The 22,849-nt window shown below is 41.7% G+C and overlaps 1 protein-coding gene across 2 annotated transcripts; it reads right to left on the bottom strand.

The window, feature by feature from the left end:
• Positions 1-1,380: 1,380 nt before the first annotated feature.
• Positions 1,381-21,698, bottom strand: LOC119658325 (F-box/LRR-repeat protein 7). 2 transcript variants are annotated; one of them, XM_038065664.1, is made up of 9 exons: positions 21,290-21,698; positions 13,825-13,937; positions 3,127-3,451; positions 2,932-3,065; positions 2,389-2,873; positions 2,161-2,328; positions 1,997-2,104; positions 1,843-1,938; positions 1,381-1,773 (listed from the first exon to the last, which is right to left on the bottom strand). In XM_038065664.1, the coding sequence occupies exons 2-9, from the start codon at positions 13,909-13,911 to the stop codon at positions 1,638-1,640; spliced, it is 1,539 nt and encodes a 512-aa protein (XP_037921592.1). In that variant the 5' UTR covers positions 13,912-13,937; positions 21,290-21,698; the 3' UTR covers positions 1,381-1,637. The 2 variants fall into 2 exon arrangements, with proteins under 2 accessions (XP_037921592.1, XP_037921591.1); XM_038065663.1 differs by lacking the exons at positions 13,825-13,937; positions 21,290-21,698 and adding an exon at positions 12,838-13,228.
• Positions 21,699-22,849: the final 1,151 nt, after the last annotated feature.

Below are 22,849 nucleotides of genomic sequence, written 5' to 3'. Positions count from 1 at the left end.
TGGTACTTTCTTGCCAGTCAAATGGTGTTCTGCATTCCTCAATAACCCGATTGAAGAATTCACTGAGACATAGTGTTGGTTCGCTTTCCAATGCTCAGATGTGATGTTGTCAGGTGTTGTTGCTTTCTCCGTGGTGCTACAGGTGGAATTACTCCAAATGCCAGTGCTTGTGGAAGTGGAGGATGAACAAATTCTCGACTCGTCGGTCCGTAAGCAAAGTACCGTTTTTGTCATTAACACAACTGAAATGTTCGTGCGTTCGTGTCGCATTTGGCAAGTCGATACAGATCTCTTTCGCCATGCCGAGTGTCCAGTTTATCGTAAAGATCTTTGTAATGAACCGTTCGGATGACGATAATCGCTTTCTTCGCTTCCCAGTTGGCAGTCTTATAAATTGGCCAATTGGCGAGCGTTTTATGGTTGAGAAACTTGTGGTAGCGGCGCTTCCTTTTGCTGACCTTCATTTAAACCTCGTCATGTGCATATGCGGTGAAAAACTGAATAGTGCGATCAGCTGATATAATGGTGAGCTTCATCAGTCTGTCATTGAATCGTTCTACTTCTTTGATGGCATCAAGGAAACCCTTTGAGATGGTTATTCTAATATGGTATACGTGTGTGAGCTACCAAAATAGAGAAGCTTTTGGCAGGAGACCATCGGGTTTCTTGTTGTTTCTTGCTAATCACCTATGATAAAGAAAAGATGTCTCTGTTTTGTACAGCTCTGGTCAAACTTATAAGCACTCCTCGACACATGTTAGTGAACAACTTTTTATGAAATGTTGATATTTTAATTTTTTTTGACAAGGCCGCAAAGGAAGTTCAGAGAATAATCAAAAATAAAATTAATTATGGAACCCAAAGAAATAACGCCGGTATAGACAGCTTTATTTGCTTAGGTGTATACGTCCAATTTATTGACAAAATTATTTATAAAGGTATTTGAGGCAAAAATCCGAAGATCATTGAGAAAAACAAGGAAACGCTAGGCAGATTCAATGTGTATAAGTAGAGCATGGCTGCTCGGATTCAGGAATTAAAGGACGTGATCGGAGGATCTAGATTTTTAAAGATAGTGGATTTTGAAGGCCAAGGTAGTGAAGACCATTTTTCATCTCAAAAAAACCATTCAAAGCCATGCGTTTGTTTTACAAATGTAGATAAGTTTGGCCGAATTGGTTTATTTTATTGAGATTCCCAATAATTCACTTTGGGCATAGGTTGCCAATCGCCCCCGTCATTGGCAAGTGTAATGGATTTATTCGGTACTGCGGGGATATGCCGCGTTCCTGGTATTTTCTTAAGCAAAACCAAGTTGACATTGACTAGATTGGATGTACATAATTTTGGGAAGAGGCCAATAAATATATAAAATTGCACTGAAAATCAATATCATCAAACTGTGGTCATTCTTTTATTAAATATTAGTTTGGGAATTTCCGCTTCTACTTTTCAAAACGTCTTAACTTATTAAGTAGTAACATTTCTGCATTTCCATTAAAAAATAATATAAACAACAAATTGTGAAACTTTCAACATTCAAAAATCGTCGTAAGTCGTAAGTGGTTGAAGGCACGTTTGTTTTTTGATGCTATTTCTGCTGTTTCTTATTTTTACAGGTACTTCATTCTCAGATCTTAATTGAATATTAAATCATTGTAGTTTCTTAGGAGGTGGTAGGCTGAGACGCGACAACAAGTTGTAGTCCTGACTACAGTCAACCTATCGGCACGTTCAAAGTTGGCTTTAACTGTCTCGTAATATCGTCCGTCACTATATAAGGAAAAGATTGAAGTAAATTCTTGGGATTGGAAGAGAAGAAAGTGTAAAGAGATGACTTACCTTAGGACCATACATCTCAATTTCAGGCACTTGACACGCAATAAATCAATGGCCTTTTGACTCTTGTCAGAGAAACGCAGGTTATCTGGATCCCACCTGAAGTAATAGATACCACGAATGCTACTATATCTTAACGAAACAGATTTGTACTCACCTTAGTTCTAGCCTCTCCAGGAGTGCGCAATCAGACGCAATGGCATCCATCAGTTGATCAACATGAATATTGACTCCTAATTTTTCAGATGTTCCCATAACTAAAATTCTAATTTTAAAAGGATTTAGTGACTTCAATAAATCAGGATATTTCGAGGCAATTACTTAGCATTTACTACAATTGGAAGGACACTCATCCAGAGTTGATCCGTGCAATGAGGCATTCCAGACAGAATTAGCGCATGGAGTTGTCCACCATAACGGGTCAAAAATTTGGTCAGTGCATCATCGGAAAGATTGTCAGATGAATCTAGGTCCAGAGCTATCAGTGATCTAATAATTGTTGGATTATATTAGACTTAAGGAAATATGAGCAAATGGAACTAGTCAAACCTAGGATTGCCCATATCCATCCAAGCTTTTAGGACCGAGTCATTGAAGCCATTGATTTGTCCTGCACATAGGAATCGGAGGTTTGGTATGCGTGTTAGCAGGTCGATGAGGCATTCGCTTGACAGATCCGTGGCAGTGATATCTAGTTCCTGGAGGGCGCACTTATCCCAATCGGCTTGCATCACATACTCTGACTTGAGGCTGGTTCCGTTCATAAGAAGACATGTTAAGCGCTTCGAGCGCTGTATGAGGGTCTTTAACGTTGATCCTGTGACTTTGTTGCAATAATTAACTGCCAAGCACTCCAATTGAATGCAGTTTGAACTGAACGCATCAATGTGTGAGTCGTCGATGAAATTAATTCCATATAAGTTAATAACGCGGAGATTTGGGGTTGCAGATTTCAGTTTGTGCACGTTGATGACTTCATAGATTTCCTCCTCCTCTTCCTCGCACTTTTCATAGGTTCCGATCAGATGCAATACCTTAAAATTAATTTAATAAGTTCAATTTTTTTCTATATTTCTTATTTGGAATACAGACCTCCAAACCATTGATAAAGTTGTAGATTTTCCTCATGAAGCCTTCCATAAAGATGACCTCAGACAGGCATATGCACATATATCGTAGTTTGGTAGGAAACGCCTGCATTTCGCTGAAATCGTGAAGCTGCATAGCTATAGAGATGAAAGGCATCAATTTAGCAAAATTATTGATATCTTTTGTAACTTATCTTACCTGTTGAAAAGTCCAGCAACATATGAGTTAGATTTGGACATTTTCCCGATAGTTCATGGAGTACAGTGTGTGTAATCAATTCAATTGGTAATTCGATGTATCTTAGCGAAGGGCCGAAGCGCACTGATATAAGAGCGAGAAGGGATTCCAAGGATCCCACATGTAACCCAGATACTTCTGGGCGCAAGGACACATTGCGCCAAAGACGAGTATCGTAGGCAATTTGTCGCCATCGACGGCATACCCGAGCCATTCGACATATTTCCAAATGTGATAAGTACGAGAAAATGTTCAAAATTACCTTGTCTGGAAGCTTTTCTATTGTCTGAAATTGTAGATAAAGTTTATTTTTACGCTTGTATTGTTGAATGGATATCAAATGTTAAAGTCAAGACACAAAAGATAAAGTTCAATAAGATACGTGAATTGCGCTTACCGAGTGAAGTGAAGAGGGTTATTCTCTGGGAGATCAGCCAAAGTAGGCGTGGAATGTACAGAAAATGGAAGAGGTACGTATACGAGAATTTTCAAAATAAGAATTGCAAATAGAAGTTACATTTAATCTACTTATAGCAGTTATAATATTACTATAAAACAAAGGATATTTAATTTCCCATGTTCCTTGGTTATGATAGATGTTTTACATTCAGATAAAATTTATTCGAATTGTACAGGTAATTGGATAGCCAGTTCGCACTCTTCTCATTGGGTACAATTAAGTCCTGGTGGTTTGACGTCAGTATCTTCCTTGTAGACTTAACCGCATGGTCTTCTTAAAACACGCGTTGATTTTGTGACCACAATCAGAGTTCCATTAACATTCATACCAGTGGATGCGAGGCCTACTTAACAGTTCGACCACAACTAAGTGGTACGATGCCCGAGTTGTATAGCGTAACCCCACGCTTGAGCCCAAGAGGAGGAGCTCTGCTTGCGATATGGACACATCCAACACCACAACGAAACTCCCACAAGGGGCCAACTGCAAATAACCGGGTCGAAAGCATAGCCTCCAGGAATTCTCCTAGAACATATGCTCTCAGAGGACGATCCGAGTTCCTATGGTATCAGATATCCCCTGGTGAGGCTTCCTGGCAAATGCCACTTCAGATGAGCCCTTTTCAGACTCGGGTCTGACCGCCCTTCTCGAGTACGTGGGCCGGGGTGTGTTGAGATGTGCTGATGAAATTCACTGGGATGAAAATCTATCAATGATCTATTATCGTCTCCTGTTCGCATTTTTTGGTCTTTGCCCTGTTCAGTAGCAGGGTCGGCTTGTCTTAATCGAATGCGCCATTTGACTCGGTTATAGGTTCGGTCCGCGTATATTCAAGAAGCTTACAACTCACCATCAAGCGTATCAAGCCATTGTTGTTTCAGGCCGCCTTTTTCTCGTGTCACATCGCTTTTGATGTTTAAGCTAATCTTAACTAGTCCATTCTCATTAGCGCCAATTTAATGACTATATCATCGAAGATGCCCTTCACATGTTTTCCACTAGTTCCATAGCAAGGAACTGTGTGTTTTGATATTACCGGTGCTATGAGCCTGACATCCGGCTCAGCTTTAAACGCATCATTAAACCTGGTCCATCCGGATTGCAGAGTGGTTAGAGCATAAGGCTGTCATACGGAAGGTCGCGGTTTAAATCTCACTGGTGTCAGTGTGATTTATATCGCGATTTGACGTCGGATACCAGTAGTACCTGAAACGAATCACGGTAATAATCTCGAGCGAGTACAATGTTGACCACATTGCCTCCTACAGTGTGCTGTAGTGTTTCGTTTACGGTCTTGACTGACGTGCTCTAACACATTTCAAGGTCCTGGTCCAAACCAGTAACTTTTGGTGGCTGGTCCTTGAATTGATGGCAGAAATTCAAAAAAAATTTCAGGAGCATATAATAATGAAATTTATGAGCGATATTATGACCTGGATCTGGTTGTGGATAAAATTTGGCTTAATAAGTGGCGGTGAGCGACCTGCCTGATCCGTATGGGTCTTTATGATCCAGCGCAGAAAGTCTATAATATGTGTCGCACGCTAAATTTCGGTACCCTAACTGGAAAGATCGAAGAACTCGCAAGAGTCCTTCGGAAAAGACGCGTTGATATTTGCTCTGCTCTGCAAGAAATCCGATGGTCTTGTGCCAAAAGCTACGACATTGAACGCGAACGCGGTAAAAATGGTTATAAACTTCTCTATTTTGGTAGCCCACATATTCAATACGGTGTTGCCATTGCCAGCTCATAGGGTTTCCGTGATGCCTTTAAAGAAGTTGAAAGATTTGATGATCGGCTGATGAAGCTCACCATTATATCAGCTGATCGCACTATTCACTTCTTCACCGCGTGTGCACCACAGACAGGTTGGCCTGATACCGAGAAAGATGACTTCTGCCAACTTCTCGATGAAAAGACTTGTCACGCGTCTGCGGACAACTATATAATAATTGCCGCTGACCTTAATGGTCATGTGGGTGAAAGGGCAGACGGTAACAGGTGCCATGGAGAAAAGGGGTTCGGAGCGCGCAATGTGGGTGGCGAGGGTATAATCGATTTTGCGGACACCCATGACCTTGTACTTATGAGTACATGGCGCATCAAACGATTGTCTTATCATCCTACATTTTATAGTAGAACGCAAACCGACTCTATTCTTATAAGACGCCATCATTTTACCACCGTCACTGATTGCAAAGCCGTTCCCTATGTGACCATCGCACATCAACATCGACCGTTGATTGCCGCCCTGCGTATTAAGCCACCGATAAAACAGCGTAAGGAACGCACTGGACTGCCGCGCATTAAATGGTGTCAATTTTGTGAGAAGAAATGATCTCAAGCGATTACCAACCATTACGAATATGGAAGAATCGTGGAACCAAATGAAAGACAGGATCCATAAAGTGGCCTCTGTTACCCCCGGGGTCGCCAAGCCAGGTAAGCGGTACATCAACCGAGATACTTGTCTTTTGAATGACGATGTTGAAATGAAGGTCCGTGAAAAGAAACGCCTCTACCACAAGTTTTCGACGATAGAACGCTCGCCAATTGTAAAATTTAAAAGAATGCCATCTGGGAAGCAAAGAAAGCGATCTTTACGATAAAGTTGATACTCGGGATGGCGAGGGAGATCTGCATCGATTTGTCAAAAGCCAACTTGAACGCACACAGGATATCGAACAATTCTGATGCGTAAATCATAAGAACGGTACTTTGCTTACCGACCGACGAATCGCGATGAATAGATAGCAAGAATATTTTGAGCAGATTTCAACGGCAAGATTTGTTCTTCCTTCACTTCCCCAAGCATTGCTGATATTTGGACCAATTCTACCTGTCAGCTGGAACCCAACACTGTGGCTCAGTGAATTCTTTAATCGGGTTATTTAGGAAGGTAGAACACAATCTGACTTGCAAGAAAGTGCCACTATTCCAATATAAAACAAGTCGGAATACCGGAAGCTCATGCTTCGGGTATAAAGGTTTTGTGTTCATCTTATCAACGCACATTTTTCTACCCGTATACAGCTACAAAACTACGAGATATAGGTACATATTACAGCCGTAGATGTTGCGCTCACCCTAAACAAACAAACTGCCTATTTTCAAATACTGTACACATATAGGCACGTATATAAATTGATCATATCCATATTTCCGATTTACATCTTATATCTATCTGAATTAGGCTCTACCCGCAAAGTTCATTAGCACGCATATACTATATACTTACATACAAACATGTCTGGTTGGAATAATTGATATATGCAAATGACTAAAAAACTAAAACAAAATAATTCTTTGGGACCTCATTCTTAAGAACTCATTTCGTTGTGGTATTGACGAATTGATATGTAATGATGACGTCATGCAGGTTAGGTGTGGAGTGCATGAAATTCACGAAACATGGTAAAGTTTTACCCCCTATAACTTTGTTAATAATAGTTGGATTTTCTTCAAACTTGACCAAATTGTGCATTATATTCTACATTATACCCATGCCAAGTTTTGTACTTCTGGGATGAACATAAGGAGGGTGCCGGGTAAATTTCTAAAATGTGGAAATATACTATTATTAACTTTATTTGTGCAGATATCGGCACCGGATATATTTTGAGGCCTAGATTTCGTAGAGATGCACTACTGAGATTTTTTTCAGATTTTTCGGTTGGATAGGTTCTGAGAACGAGACCTGTTACACTTTTTGGGGGTCATATTTTGAGCCCTCACTCCCCTATGTTTCACCCAATATCAAATATTAAACCAGTTTCGAAAAGTACTAATTGAGATCTTTCATTTGATACCCCACATGGCCACATTCTATGAAAAAAAATTTTGCACCCTCCTTTCACATGTATGGAGAGCCCCCCCTTAAACTTAACACAAAATGGCGTCAGTTGCTGCATGTAAAGGGAACGGCAGATCACATACTCCTACCAATTTTCGTGACAATCGGTTCAGCCGTTTCCGAATAAATCGGCTGTGACAGACAGACAGACAGACAGACAGACAGACAGACAGACAGACAGACAGACAGACAGACAGACAGACGGACAGACAGACATCGAATCGATTCTAATAAGGTTTTGTTTCACACAAAACCTTAAAAAGGGAGGTAGTCCATTACTTTCCCCACCATGAAGATTTTTAAACCCATTTTTGACAACCGTATTCGTGAAATCGTGGAAATTACAGTGAATCGTGCCAAATTTGTCAAGAACTGCGGAACTACTCACGAGATACACGCTGCGCGGTTACTCATGAAGAAACACCGTGAGAAGCATCGCCCTCTTTACATTGTATTTCGGGATCTAGAGAAAGCGTTTTGCCGTGTGCCAGATAAACTCATCTGGTATGCGCTATGACAACTGTTAATGCGAGAAGAACTCGTGCGCTAGATTAAATTACTCGAAAAGTAAAGTTCGAAGTGTGGCGGGTGTATCAAAATCGCTTTGTGTCTGTGTTGATGTTCATCCAGGAAGTGTCCATTCTCAACTACTGTTTGTTCTGGTTATGGTCACTTAAGACAAGGTGATGGTAAATAACCAAAAGGCCGGCCCAAACAACGGTAGCTTGATACGCTGGATGGGGATTTGAAAACCTGGCGACTGCATCCAGATTAGGAGTTGATAGATCAAAATGGCGCAACAGATCATGATGAGCTGACTCCTCTGTGAAGAAGAAAGAGAAGTCATGGTTGCTGATCAATCATGGATCTGTGGCGGCACATCGGCAGAGGCGTATTCACCATAGTGTTCAGACCTTCTTTAGACCTTCGTTATCAACGAAAATCTGGTCAGGATTTATAATTCGCTGGTTCGCCAACCTCTTTGCAGTCTTGGCTCCATCAGGCTTTTTTTATTACTTTCATAAATGTATGCATGTTAACTAAATTCCCGTAGCTTCGAAGAATTTCTTGTTTTATTTTTTGATAGATACTTTCGTCAATTGTCGTTTCGGAAATGATGGAGTTTCATGTTGAAGTGAGCAGTTGACATAGCCTCATATATCTGGAAGTGCTGCTGGGCTTAATATACGCTGTGGCAAGGTACGTAAATTTTCCATTCAAAATGAATGCGTATTTTTTTTTTAAATTTTGTAAGGTAACGCGCACTTTTTTCACTTATTATGTGGTTCGAAATTCTGTCTTCGTTCGATTTATAAAAGTGTGTGTGTACTGATTGAACCTTTTGTGGAGCCAACGTACACGCTTTCCTTTAACTCCCCCAGGTTTGAACGTTCTCATTCGCAGTTGAGTCAACTGGAAGCATGACAAATTTCAATTGGTATGCAGCAGTAGCCGTTGATAACGTTGCTTCTGCCAACTGTGTCACGGACCTCATTAACATGGATCCGCTTTCATGGTTTTGATCAAAACATGTAAATGCACCATCATTAAGTTGGGACTGTTTGACGCCTACGTTTTCTTTTTTTTTTCTTCAGCCTTTGTCCCGTTCACAAGCGGGGTCGGCTCGTCGTGATCGGCTTCTCCATTTGGCTCTATCGGATGCCTGATCTGGGTGCAATCTCGAGGCTTTCAAATCCCCATCCAGCGTATCAAGGCACCGTTGCTTAGGTCTGCTATATGGGAAAAGTAAATGGAAAGTGGTCACCACTGTTGTTCGAAACTTCCAAGCTTGCATTAATACCTGTTTTCGCCGTGTGTGGTCCGAAACAATTTCGAAAAAAGAACTTACCCGTCATGTTCATAAGATGACAGTGAATAGGTTACGCTTGTCTACAACTGCATTGCAGGTTCTTCCAGGAAACCGACTTAAAATATACCCGAATCGGTTGTAAAATATGCGAATAGTTTTCAGAATAATTTCTTGCAACTTTATGTTGTTAGAGGAAGGTTGTTTTTTTTTATTACAAGAAAGACCTAAATAGCTCCTTTCAAAAAGCGTCAATCAATCTGCCTACCTTCATCTTTCCGAGATAAATGCTCGTTTACTTGGAAATCGATAATTCCAACTCCAGAAAGACTAGATTTTGCGTGGCACCTAGCGAGTTTTGAAGAAATTTTTTTAGCTGATCGCTCCAGCCGCAGAACCTGGTTGGAATATGGGGTGCACCTTTCTTGTCCTTCGTGGGTGGGTGCTCTTCACTAGAGGACTGTAAGGAGAAGCGCTTCTCTTTATTGACGACATCAGTTTGGAAAGGGTGGGCAGGAGAAATGGAGGAATGCTTTAAAATAAAGTCCATTGAAAGGACTGAATGAAGCCTATCAAGTGTCTGGACAAGTAGTTTAATCATTCAGTTAGCTCGTCTTGATTGATTACAAGATAAACATCCACATTTGTGTTTTCATGTTCCACTAACTCCATAATTTTATTCCATTTTGGGATTTCGTGTTTAACGAGACTTGTAAACGTGGGGCCAATTGTGATTTTGACCACATGTGAGTAAGGACGAAGTTTCGATGTTGACTTACGAAAAGATATCACGTGAAGCAGAGCAGGTCTCAAAAATTCAACGTTGATAAATTGAGAGATAGACAAATAACGGCGACATTCACTTCTGAGCTATCCAACTACTGTACTATCGCTAGCCGAACTCGAAGTCGAAGAAATACATAGAACAACCCGGAAGGGGAAAAAACCTTTAAACATTATTTCATACGAAGGTATAGGCCACAGAAAAGTCTCTGTAAGGCTGACCAAGGCAACATCCTAGGTAGCCCGGACGATATCAAGAAAAGATGTATGGAATACTTTAAGAAGCTGCTCAACCCAGTGGAAGTGCCAGCGAGAAGTACAGCTTTGACGAACCCTGGAGTTATTAACAATACACCAGTCGAACGTCCTTCAGACCGGTGGTAATTTCTAGTTATCCCAGAAGGTGGTGCGGTAATGGCTATTGACTAGTTTGTTAGGACTTTTGACTTCTATTTGATAATAATAATAATAATCGTTGGCGCAACAATCCATGTTGGATCAGGGCCTTGAAGTGTGTTAGAGCACTTCATTCAAGACCGTAACGGTACACTAGGAGGCCATGTGGTCAGCACTGCGCTCGCCCGAGATTATTACCCTGATTTTACTCAGGTACTCATTCACAGCTGAGTCGACTGGTGTCGGACGTCAAATCACAATACAAATTCCACTGCCACCAGTGAGATTTGAACCGCGACCTTCCGTACGACAGCCTTGCGCTCTAACCACTCAGCTATCCGGACTATTTGATGGTTACTATTAATCTTGAGTCAAAATTTCGTCGCAATCAATCCGCAATCATGCCTGCTTTCCACGATAAAGAGACTAAGGTATACGACCTTTTGGAGATCACTTTCTGAAGAGTCTTCTAAGAAGACCCCGTCTCTTTCTATTTCAAACTACATTTTCCAGAATTCAAAGCTTACCCTCCAAAACAAGTGAAACCATTTCACAACTTGTGTATTACGAGTAAGAACGCTCGTGAAAGTTCAGACCCAGAGTGAAAATTATGCGGACCTCCTCAACATAATTCTATTCAACCCTCTGTTTGGCCTATTTTTCCATCGAGAAAATTTCGGACTTGGGAATAATTACTTTTCCTTTTGCTTTCTCTCAACAGGTCTAGCCAAGTGAATCAAACTGTTGCATGCTTCGTTCTAGGGCTCATGCCTTCAAGTGCGTGCTTACTACCTAACTAACACTCGCTGCCAATCGATGTTAAATGGACTCATTCGAGCGCAGTTATTGCTAAAAAGGGTTTTTCTGGTAAACCTACTTTCTTTGCAACTTCGTTTGCGATAAAATACTTCATGAATTGTTATCATGATACAGCGCTTTTTAAGGCTTGAGGAAGCAGGAAGCTGATCACTTTATCACTCTACAGAGCCATCAGCAACGGAACAACCGGTATCCGGTCTAAGCCTGGTTTTGCAAGGAATTCCAGGTATCCCGGGTTTGCGCTGAAGTTCACCAGTTTGATATCCCAAAAAGATGATTGACGTCTTGGCCTACACCATTGGTTTATCTTAGACATGGTCTGTCACATCCTCTTTTTCTGGACATTGGTCACACATGATTTATCATTTGCTACACATTCTTTTTCAGGTCCCAAAACTATCGTACATTTTTCTTTTAAGAATATAAATAGACTAGAGGTTCAGTAGTACAATTTCTTTGTCTACAGGGCTTCCTTGCGGGAAGCCTGCCCGGCGGAGGGCTTGGAAATTTATCAGAGGTTTGAAATAAATCCATCGGGGTGTTTTATTGCTTAGAGCGCTGGACTATCGCAACAGAAGGCCATGTTTCATATCCCCCACTGGTAACGCAGAAGTGAGATACCACTCGACTTAGTAGTTAATGAGTACTTGGTTCAAATCAGGGTAATTATCATGGACGAACGTAATGCTGCCTTCTGCAGTATATCATAGTCTTGCTGTATTTCGTAAGACTGTTCAATGAAGTCTTCTGATACACTTTAAGGCGCAGATCTAGTTGAAGTTGGTCCACATTATTTTTATTTGATTAATCAATTAAACATTTGATAAGATTTTTGGATTTCGAGATGCTAAATGCGTGGGTCTCATGGCGATCTCTTTATTAGGAATTTGGCGAATGACATTTTAAAGGCTACCAATGCCAGAAAAACACTGCTTTAACATATACTGCGTAATTTTGGACGTTTTACACTTTTGGCCATTTATAAGAGCACTCTTCGCACTCCTGGGACGAGAAGCTGTTCCTCTACCTAGATACTCCTTCATGCCTTTCTTAGCTCTGGAACTCCAGCAAAGTTTAACAATATTGTTGCAAATTCGGTCTGACTGTTTTGGAGTAAGTAAGACAAATCTAGTAGGTCTTCTTTCTCTTTAAATAATAACACATGTGAATTTTGAACTTAGGGTAATTTCTTGGGTCGCTTAGCCAAAATTTGTAACCCATAAGTCAGCGGAGATGGAACTTTTATCTAGGATGCGCATACTCATTTTGCAGTGAGAAACACGTTTTTGCGTGAGTAGCCAAAGTAAGACAACTGATTATGTAATATTGTTTACGTTTTAAGCCACATTTATGCCTTGGCCAGGGTCAATTTTAAAGAAATTAAAACCGTTGATTACACTAAATAAAATTGTTTACAAAAAATCTGCGATAAAAACAAAACTACTTCGAAAAATTGTCGACTCTTATCTTTTGTATGTTCTCTTGAAGAGCTCCGAATCAGAGAGCTTCAATCCGAAAAATTGTCAGAAAAAGATTTTTGAAAAATGTCATACCGTATCAGCAAATGGACTCCTCTTATGACCCGTCCCATCCGTAAGATATACTTGTGAAGCCTCCACAGCTAGTTGACCCCATATATCCGTTGACATATCCATTTTGCACAAGTTTCAGGATAACTTCCTACTTTCAAACGATTGATTTTCCAGGTACCTTCACGACTTTTCACTAAGCAATTTTCACGAGCACAAACCACCTGAACAAGTCGTTTTCAATCCCCGCACGGTACTCGTATGAAAACCAAGTATCTGTGGATATTTGTATAGCACAGATTCAGTGTGGATTTGAATTTTTAAGAGAAGATTCCAAAATATTTTAGATTCAGTCACACACGATTGGTACTCGGTAGAACTAGATGAAAAGTGTCAGTTATTTATAGATGGCCGAAAGAAGCGCAGAGGAAGCTTCGCTAATGTCTTACAAGTGAAAAAAGCAAGAACGTTGATTAGCTCAGACAGTTGGTTGTAAGCAATACCGGGGGAGATTGTTTGTTGTCAATTGTCGATAATTGATGACAGTGTTTGTGAAGTAAAGGAAGCTTGGGGATATGCATAGATCGGCGTAGTAAGAGTGGCTCCCAAAGGATTTTAGTGGTCGACTATCTATCATATCCGCATGTCGTGGAATAAATTTTTGGCAAATTAGATTCGATCAATCAGTTCAAAAAGGATTATATGCTTGGCAAGTTGATCTTGCTCGGCCTAAATTCAGTGCTCAGAGGCTCAAAATGATCATTTACTTTTGATAGTTTCAATAATTACAGAAAAATAAAGAAATATTTGCGTCCAATTTATTAGATCAGAAATAAAAGTTATTCACGATCAAAGGATCAGAGGAGAGAGATCTCAAATATTTTCATTTACTTACAGCCGTGCATATGGGATCTTTTGGTCCTACCTATTTTCGAATTATAAAACTTAAATATCTTTTTTTTTTGCTACACGGTCATATCTGAATGGATTTTGTATTTTCTTCCTACTTACCAGATTCTTTTTCCGGAAACTCGCGTTCATTTCATCCCTAATGGCTGAACTAGCGGACTGCACCGAAAGTACGTTCCAATTATCCATTGCTGTCGATTGCTGCTACAGGGTTTCTGGAAAGAAAATATACAGTATAGCCATAAGCACTGTCAATAATTTGAAAATTTATTCCAGCAAAACTAAAATAGATACAAATTATGACAGAAGGTAAAAAATAGTCTAATAAGTAAGCGTACATAGTGGCCCACGAAAAGAGTAGTCCGTGCACTTAACAGAAGGAGTAACTTATTTCTCGAATGAGTGTAGCTCGCCATTAAGTGGATTTACATCACTCCCGGGAACACCTGTTCCAAATACACGGAAATATGCCCAACAAACTGGTCATTCATTAGCCCATAGTGGGGTGACTACACCTGGTCGGAGCATGCCGGAGGACTTAGTGTTTGATCCATTTAGGAGGAGCTCGACGATCCAGCGATCTCCTCTGAAATCAACGTTGATGAAGGAAAGAAATCAGGGAAGCTCTCGGAAGGCTAATAAACACGGAAATGCCTAGTGGGAAAACCAAGCAGAGGAGCAGTGTCAGAATCCGGACAAATCATCGTCTACTTGGTGGTAAAATAGTAGAGTTGTCTGAATTTATAAAGGGCAAACCCAATGTGCACCAGGCCATCATCAACATGGTCCGTTCCATTCGTGTACTATACAATAGTGTCAAGGACGAAAAAGTACCCCGAAGAAATCAAGCGTCACCCAGACAAGACAAGTGACACCCCCTCAAAATCCAAAGGGCGGTAAGCTTGAAAAGAGGAGTAGAGCGGGCGCGAACGATTCTTTCGGATTCTCACAGGACGCGAAAAGGCAAAAAGGCCTCTCACCGGGGGAAGGTAAACAAAGTTATCGTGGAAACTGCGGAACTGGCTCCAATCGACCCAAGGGAACCAAGGAAGCATGGACCAAGGTTGACAGAAAGAAAAACGCGACACAGAAAGGAAGATTACGGCCCGAATTGATTATCATCTCCAAAAAAGGTGATATGACTTACGCCGATATCCTTAGGAAGGTCAAATCCGATCCTGAGCTGATTGACCTTGCAGAAAACGTCAGCCCAATCAGACGGCCCCAAAAAGGAGATTTGATGCTGGAGCAGAAGAAGTCTCCGGCCAAAACGGTAGAAAATTTCCTGGGCAAGGTGGAGAAGTCGAGAAGAAACACAAGTATGGGCCAGAAAGCAGGAGATTGTTACACAATGTAAGGATATTGATGAAATCACGACCAAGGAGGATATCTGCGACGCCTTAGAAAAGCAGTTCGGACCATTTGGCTTGCAAGATTCCGCAATCAGGGTACTGAGAAAGGCATACGGAGGCACGCAAACGGCAACTATAAGCTTACTAGCTGAAGCAGCTTTCAAACTGCTGACGGCTGGTAAAGTAAAAATAGGTTGGGTCGTTTGCCGACTTAGGGCGTGGGTACCCCACAAGCTTGACCTTATTCACCCCCTCAACATTGTTTTACGCAAAACCTTAAAAAAGAGCTAAATGCCACCAGTTGCTGCTTTCGGTCAGGCTGCTCCGCTGGGCAGAGGCGCTGGGGCAGCGTCTGATAAGATCGCCTCTGCCCTGCAATCGAAACCGTCAAAAACAAATACATAATTTTTTTAAAGTACTGGGCGCTCGCCCGCGAAAAGAATATACCGTGCGCTTAACAGAAGGAGTAAATTGCCACTCGAATAAGTGTGACATTAAGTAGCTGGCGGGCTCAGGACAACTCATTCCCAAACAAAACTTTCATTTCAGGTATAAAATAGTCTAATATGTAAGCGTACATAGTGGCTATTTAGTTAGTTAATTAATATTGATTAAATTAACAAAAAACATTAACAAATTTCATTTTTAATGACAGGTTTCTTTTTATTTTTTTTTCTCAGTTTACGGTAAAAAGTTGCTTTCTTTTTCCGTTTGTTTTTTTTTTCACGGCTGACGGTTGACTCAACTTGCTGTCAACAGGTAGGCGAGCCAATTTCCAGCAGTGGTGAGTCTCGCTAACCTGTCGTGGAGCTCGGACGAATTTCTGCTAAGCGGCTCCACACCACCACACCTCTAACTGACACTGGGTTTCAGCGATAAAACCCGACTCCTGGCGCGCTAATTTTAGGGGTATAGATCAAATCTCACGCGCCGTGCATCTTTCTTTTCTGAGGTTTCAACCCCGGGGACAAAAGGCTTTAGCCTGGACACGGAGAGGTTCTTTGGCCTGCCATCGACGTCAAGCCTCCCTGTTTAACTCTTCATAAGGGCCCTCAGATGGTGGTTGAAAGGACTTTCGGGAAGCATCCACGCAAACCAAGACCTGGGTGCAGACGTCCAGGTCCTTGGGGGTGTTAGCCTCCATCGCAGAATGACGGGGTGGTGGAGGTGATTTTAATTTGACCATCGTGTCCCGGAGCAAGCGCAAAAGCCCAGTGGTGGAAAGGGCTGACCTGGTATCGAATACAAGCTCGCTGAGGGTCTCAAATTCTTGCCGTATACCAGCTCCACCGAGTGCTGTCGACAAACTCCCAATGATTTGCTGTACGTAGGCCAAGCAAAACGAGAGGAAGGGCTTGCGACCACGAAGGGTCATCTGGTACCATTATAGCGGCTTTCAGAGTCCTATGCTAGCGTTCTAGCATCCCATTGTATTGCTGGTAGTACATAGTCGTCCAATGGCGTTTGAAGCCTAGAATTTGCCTAACTCCATGAACAAAGTAGATAGACTCGAACTGCATTCCTTGGTCATTAATGACTTCGGCTCCAAAGCGTATGACCCATTCCCGACAAATGGTCTCGGCGCACGTTTGTGTGGCCAGAGATATTGCTTCAGGCCACCGTGTGAACTTATCGATGATTGTGAGGTAATACCTGAAGCCATGCGAATTTCGCAATGGGCCAATAATGTCGATATGGACGGTGTGAAAACACTTTGTAGATCGAGGGAATGAACTTACTTCTTTCTGCGCGTGCTTCGTAACTTTACACTTCTGGCACGCGATGCACTGTCTGGCCCAGGAGTTCCTTATTCAAAAATATTTGCTTGTGACTAGCCGATTCGTTGGCCGAATGCCTGGATGCGCAAGGAGTTCCTTATTCAAAAATATTTGCTTGTGACTAGCCGATTCGTTGGCCGAATGCCTGGATGCGCAAGATTGGAATGGAATATTTCCTTGAGAAAAGTGGCCAGAATATATGGCCTATGTCCTTTTTTAGAGGGATTTTAACCTATGAAACGTGTGACCAAGCGTCTACCACTACATTGTCTTTGCCGGACACGTGTTGAATATCCGAAGTAAACTGGCTTATGAAGTTTAGGTACCTGAGTTGGCGAGCGGACGCTTTGTCGGGCTTCTTCTTAAAAGGGAAAGTAAGAAGCTGGTGATCCGTGAACATTGTGAATGGCCCGCCTTCTAGGGAACATCGGAACTATTTTATTGCCACGTACGTGGCTAATAGCTCACGATCGTAGGTGCTATAGTTTTGTTGAGCTGTATTTAATTCTTTAGAAAAAGCTAAACGGCTGCCAGATTTCGTTCACCTTTTGCTGAAGGGCAGCACCATCTGCCATGTCTGAGGCAGGAAAACGGTTAGGGGTGCATCTGGTTGAGGGAATGTCAGGAGTGTAGCTAGTCCAAACGCATGGACGGCGTGGACCACACAATCACGCGTGAGTCTTTGGGTCCTGACGCATTGAGATTGAGGATCGCTTGATGTTGAGCGGCTTTGGGCAAAAAACGACGATAGAAGTCCAAAATGCCCAAAAACCTTCTCAAATCCTTGTCCGTTTTAAGTTGTGGCAGCGTAGACTTTCCACAATTTAAAACGGACAAGGATCTGCGAAGATTTTAGGGCATGTTGGAGTGAACCTTGTCTGCATCCATTGGATTCCCTCAAGGGAAATCCTGTGGCCTAAAAACTTTGCCTGCTGTTGAAGGAGTTTGCACTTTTCAACGTTAAGCACAAGACCGGCCTCAAGGAGACGTTGAAAAATGTATTCGAGATGTTCCCAATTCTCAGACTCTAAAGGAGAGGCGATGAAAACATCATCCAAATACACGAAACATAAGTTAAGCTTTGCTGACTCACTTACTGACAGTCGCTTAATGAGGATGTCTTTTAATTTCTAGTTGGAACACTCTTCTAGAACGTCGGCGACGAGTTCAATCGAATCCTCGTCCAGGCCGACGAGCGTATGATTAAATCACGTGGCAGCAGCAGTGATGGCCGCGGTCTCGAACTGCGCTTCCAGTTTTTGGAACCAGGCCTCTGGGTTACGCCGCCAAGACTTCTGCTGTGGGGGTGCGGAGGTGCCGGAGGCGTTTGCTGCCCTATTATCATACGATATTTTGCGAATTAAGCGAGAAACACAATTACGATGCGTGCGGAATACGGACGAGAGATGAACCGCATCCGCGAACTCCATAACAGCATCTACAATGGATCTTCTAGCTCTGAATCCTAACTGCCTTGGGGATATATCAGCAAATTGGACACCGCCCCTAACCCGCAGTGTTTGCAACGCTTTCATCAGACGCACCATGATCCTTGTAGAGAACGCAATTTTCGCTTTCATTGCATGATCTACCTGATGGCATCTGCAGCATGCTGTCCTACTGTCGGATCCCTTGCAAGTTGCTGATGTGTGTCCATAGTCCCGACATTGTAGCATTTGAAGGGGATTATTCGCATTTGTATCCTGGATTCTACCCATCCAATTTTGATTTTTCCGCTGCTAAGAAGTTTTTTCACATAATGTTCGCGGACTTCCACCACAGCGAGATTTTGGCCTCCAGCATTTACATAGGTGATCCCTATCCAGCTTCGGTCACCTCTGGACATTCACGCTTTATGGGCTCCTCCACTTCGATTTTTTCTGTGAGGCAATCAAGATTTTGGATTTCTAGAGAGCACATAGACTCTAGCCTGGAAATGAAAGACTTCTCCCCAGCCAATCCTTGACTGCTAAGCAGAACGTACTTTTGCTAGTCATCTTCGGGGCTAGTTGGAAGAGGACTGTGCTACCCTTTGTTTTCCGTATGGAAAAGACTTCTGCTCCACTGTCTTCGGGTTTTATTTTGTAGCGGATTTCACTGAGGACTTCGGCAAATGTCTTGCCTTCCGTCGACTTAATGAGCAGAGTGATGGCCTAACCTTTTCTCATTTGTCCTTCTTTTCTGTTATTGGTTTTCGGTTTGTTGCCTCCTTGCCTTTTGGCAGACGCGTCTCTGACGGCGCAGCGGGTTCTTTCTTTTTGTCCTTCTGTGCCTTCTTTTCTTGAAACCTGGAAACTATTTGAAAAAAGTCTCCTTCAGGCGCGTTTTCCTTATTCCACTTTTTTTCCAGTTCGCTTTGCATTCATTTGGCGGGAAGTACTGCAACTTTCATTTTTCGCACGCCTTCCGCTGATGTCAACATTCGACTGTAGTTCGGTCCAGTAGTTTCTCCAGTTCCATTAGCCCGTTTTTAACGTCTTTTTGGACGTTCTTCTGGAGGAACTTAGCCGAACCCATACGCTTCACCACCGTCGCGTATTTCTTAATGAGCCCTTCTTCTTCGGTTTTAGCTAGGAGGATCAGCTACTATTCCACTTGGTTTATGTCTGAATCCGCCTGCTCGGGACTAGTGATTTTGATTGGGCTTCGCCGTAACAAGGACACTGCAGGGTATTGAAGTTGCCGTCGTTTTGTGTGAAACAAAACCTTAATAGAATCGAGTCGATGTCTGTCTATCTATGTGTCTGTCTATCTGTCACACCCGATTTACCCGGAAACGGCTAGACCGATTGTCATGAAATTTGGTGCGAACATGTGATCTGTGAAACCCTTTATATAAAGCAAGGGGGGATACATGCGAAAGGGAGGTGGAACCTTTTTTTTACAGAATATAACCATGTGGGGTATCAAATGAAAGGGCTTGATTAGTAGGGGGAAGCTAGGGGCTAAAAGTACACGCATTGAGCGGACTTTTGTTGAACAGACTCCGCTACAAAGTAATCACGAATATGGTAAGGAATTATAATATGATCAAGGAATGGATATTAACGGTTTAGTAGGGGGAATGAAGGACAAACCCAGACCATCTGAAAGCTTGACCGATGCTTAAGTAAAGTGTATCAAATTAAGATACAAGGTAGCCCTTTAAGAGAACGATTAACGTAATTGGAAAATAAGGAGGACAAGTCATTAATGAAAAATAAAAACAACTAAGGACTGAGGATGAAAAGCGAATAAAAAAGCCGAGAGACAACCATTAAAAAACATTGGACTTGGGAGTAGTTGACGAAGATCGTAGATTGCAGATATGTCACCAAAATACTCAAATTCTTATCATTCCAGAGAGTATGCTCGCAAAATATTGGGTATGCGCATGCGGGATTAGAGTTTCCGCAGTAAAATGCTGGGCGATACATTCAAAATTATTTCCAGCGACATGAGAGTGACGGAATTTTGGGTTGAGATTTACAGTATGTTTACTTGGAAGCTTTCGATGAATCAAGCTGGGTATAATCATTGGCTAGAATGAGGATAAGGGAGGAAAGCACATCAATCTGTCAAAATTTTGAAAGCCCTGGATCTAGCCACTAGCAATAGCTAGCAGTATGCTGGAAGTTGAATTTAGACGCCTTTTGATGTGTTTGTAAATTAAAACGGTCGATGCGAAAATTTATGTCATAGTCAATCATAATCATTTCCGGTTTGACGAAATCCGCTCTTCAGGGTTTCCCGAGTATCGTCCATTTCTGCGTCATGTGTTTCTGGGGTGACACACTCGTCGGCCATCCTGGGGAAGTGGATTCCATTGCATTTAATACGGATGGGAACTTATTTATGAGTGGTCATTTGGTTCATTATTTTCTATATATGGCGATGTCTGAAAGGAAAACCTTCACATATTGCTTTGTATGGATTTCCTGATAAGTAATACTTTTTCGTTTTGGTGCAGTTTTTAATGGTCTTTACTTAAAATATCATTGTTTCACATATCAGGGGTTAAAGCGTCCATACTATATAGTATATTCTGCGTGTCCAAGTAAATTATAGGCGACCAGTTCAGCTCTTCCAGTTCGGACTATTCTGAATGATGTAGTTGTTTTGAAAATCACTCAGCAGAAAATAACTCCTGAATTTTTCAAATTAGGTGGAATTAAAAACCATATGCCATATATTTCTTGTTGATGCCAAAAATATTCCTCAAATCACCTGCAGAAAACTTGAGACTGCACGATTTTTCGGATTCTTTGTATTCTCATGAGAAATTTAAAGCACATTTAAATAATCGAATATGCGCAAGCATGTTCAATGAAAATCACAAATTTAATTAAAAATATCAATCAAAATTCCAAAACAAATTGCTAATACTTAAATTGTTCTATTGCTCCGAATTAAACGTTTCAAATATTAATATTTAAAAATAGAAAACAATGAACTCACTAGGGAAATTGAGGCAGACTTTGCACACGTCAACTGAACACCCGGAAAATTAGCCAATTTTAGTACCAATTTTCCTTAACAAATGCACTTCCTCGAACCTTTCACCGGAGTATCTTTTGTTGTTTTCAGTAAATTTAAGGGAATCACTCTATTAATCAACGTCCAATTATCACTAATTTTTCAACCTTGTAGGACTAAAGGTAGCCCTTTCACGTACTAGGGAGACTGCACCTCACCAAGTGGACTATAAAAAGATTACAAGACCCGGCGGAGATGCTAAAGCGAACTGTACTCAATATTGCGAGTAAGAACATTTGCTTATGCTATTTCGCTGTTCTTATGACGCTCGCAATGAATGTAGCAAACTCAGAAGATTGGAAGTGTTTGAAGATTATATGCTGGCATTCCGAGAGACTAAACAAGAAAGAAAGGAAAATATTTCTGGCGAAAATACATATTCGTAAGATGCTGCTCCTCTATGACACTGAATATGTCGATCGCTAATAGTATCTTAGCCATCAATCTGAAGATTGTCGTGTCACGCATTGTTGTGAATCTTTGAATATTTTTAAATAGTGTTTTGTATGTCAAACCATTCATTGGGGAAGAATTTGTGGGAAGTAATGAAATTGCCAAATGATAATTTTTCATTTACAAGCGAAATACTTGCTGAGCCTTTTGCAAAAAGGATGTTCAAAACGCCCAGACCCCCCAACCCTCCCAATGCAACCCTTTTCTTGAAACCTCCCGAAAACGGTTCAACGCCTGCATATCTATGTATCTGTCAAATCCAACTTAATAAATATATTGTCGCAAAATTTGATGGGGTATGTGGACTGTGAAGTCCTTAAGGAGAGCTTCCCATCCATATGAAAGGGGTATGGATTTTTTTTTCTTAGAAAGAAATATGAGATATAAATCGAGAAGCCCAATTAGTGTGTGTGTGTGTGGTGGGGGGGCTACAGCTTTTGAGAACCCAGGACCTGAAATGCTCCGTGGATTCCGCCTCCTCACGGGACACATATCATCTTGAATACTTCTATTCTGAACATATGCCCAGCTAATGAATTATGTCCTCTCAGAATGCCCACAATACTCCTGCAAGACCTCCTGCTTTTCGACAGGATAAACTTTGCGGTATGCACGTTCGATTCTGACAGGAAAAGTTTGGCCTGTCGAACAGCGTTTAAGCTCTGCCATCTGTCATTGTAGGAAGCTTGTTCCCAGTTTTTGGAAACAGACTTAGTCAATGCAACTGATACTCCAATTGCTAGTTCCGATGCCGGCATGGTGGATATTGACCCCTCTTTCGCTAAAGCATCCGAAATTTCATTTCTCTCAACGCCACAGTTACCAGGTACCCAGAGAAGTTCTAACGTATTGAATCTAAAAATAGAGTTCAAACGGTTTCTGCATTCCTGAACGATTTTCGAGATGATCAAAGGACAACTCAACGCCCTCAATACAGCTTGGCTATCACTACAGATTGCGATGCGCCTGCCCTTCAGCTGCTCGTCAATCAACCAGTTTGCCGCCTTTAGGATCGCATAAACTTCGGCT

This window comes from Hermetia illucens, chromosome 5 (genome assembly GCF_905115235.1).
Source record: "Hermetia illucens chromosome 5, iHerIll2.2.curated.20191125, whole genome shotgun sequence".
Taxonomy (NCBI): Eukaryota; Metazoa; Arthropoda; class Insecta; order Diptera; family Stratiomyidae; genus Hermetia; species Hermetia illucens.
The sequence above is the reverse complement of the archived record's forward strand: the minus strand, read 5'-3'. Positions and strand labels throughout refer to the sequence as shown.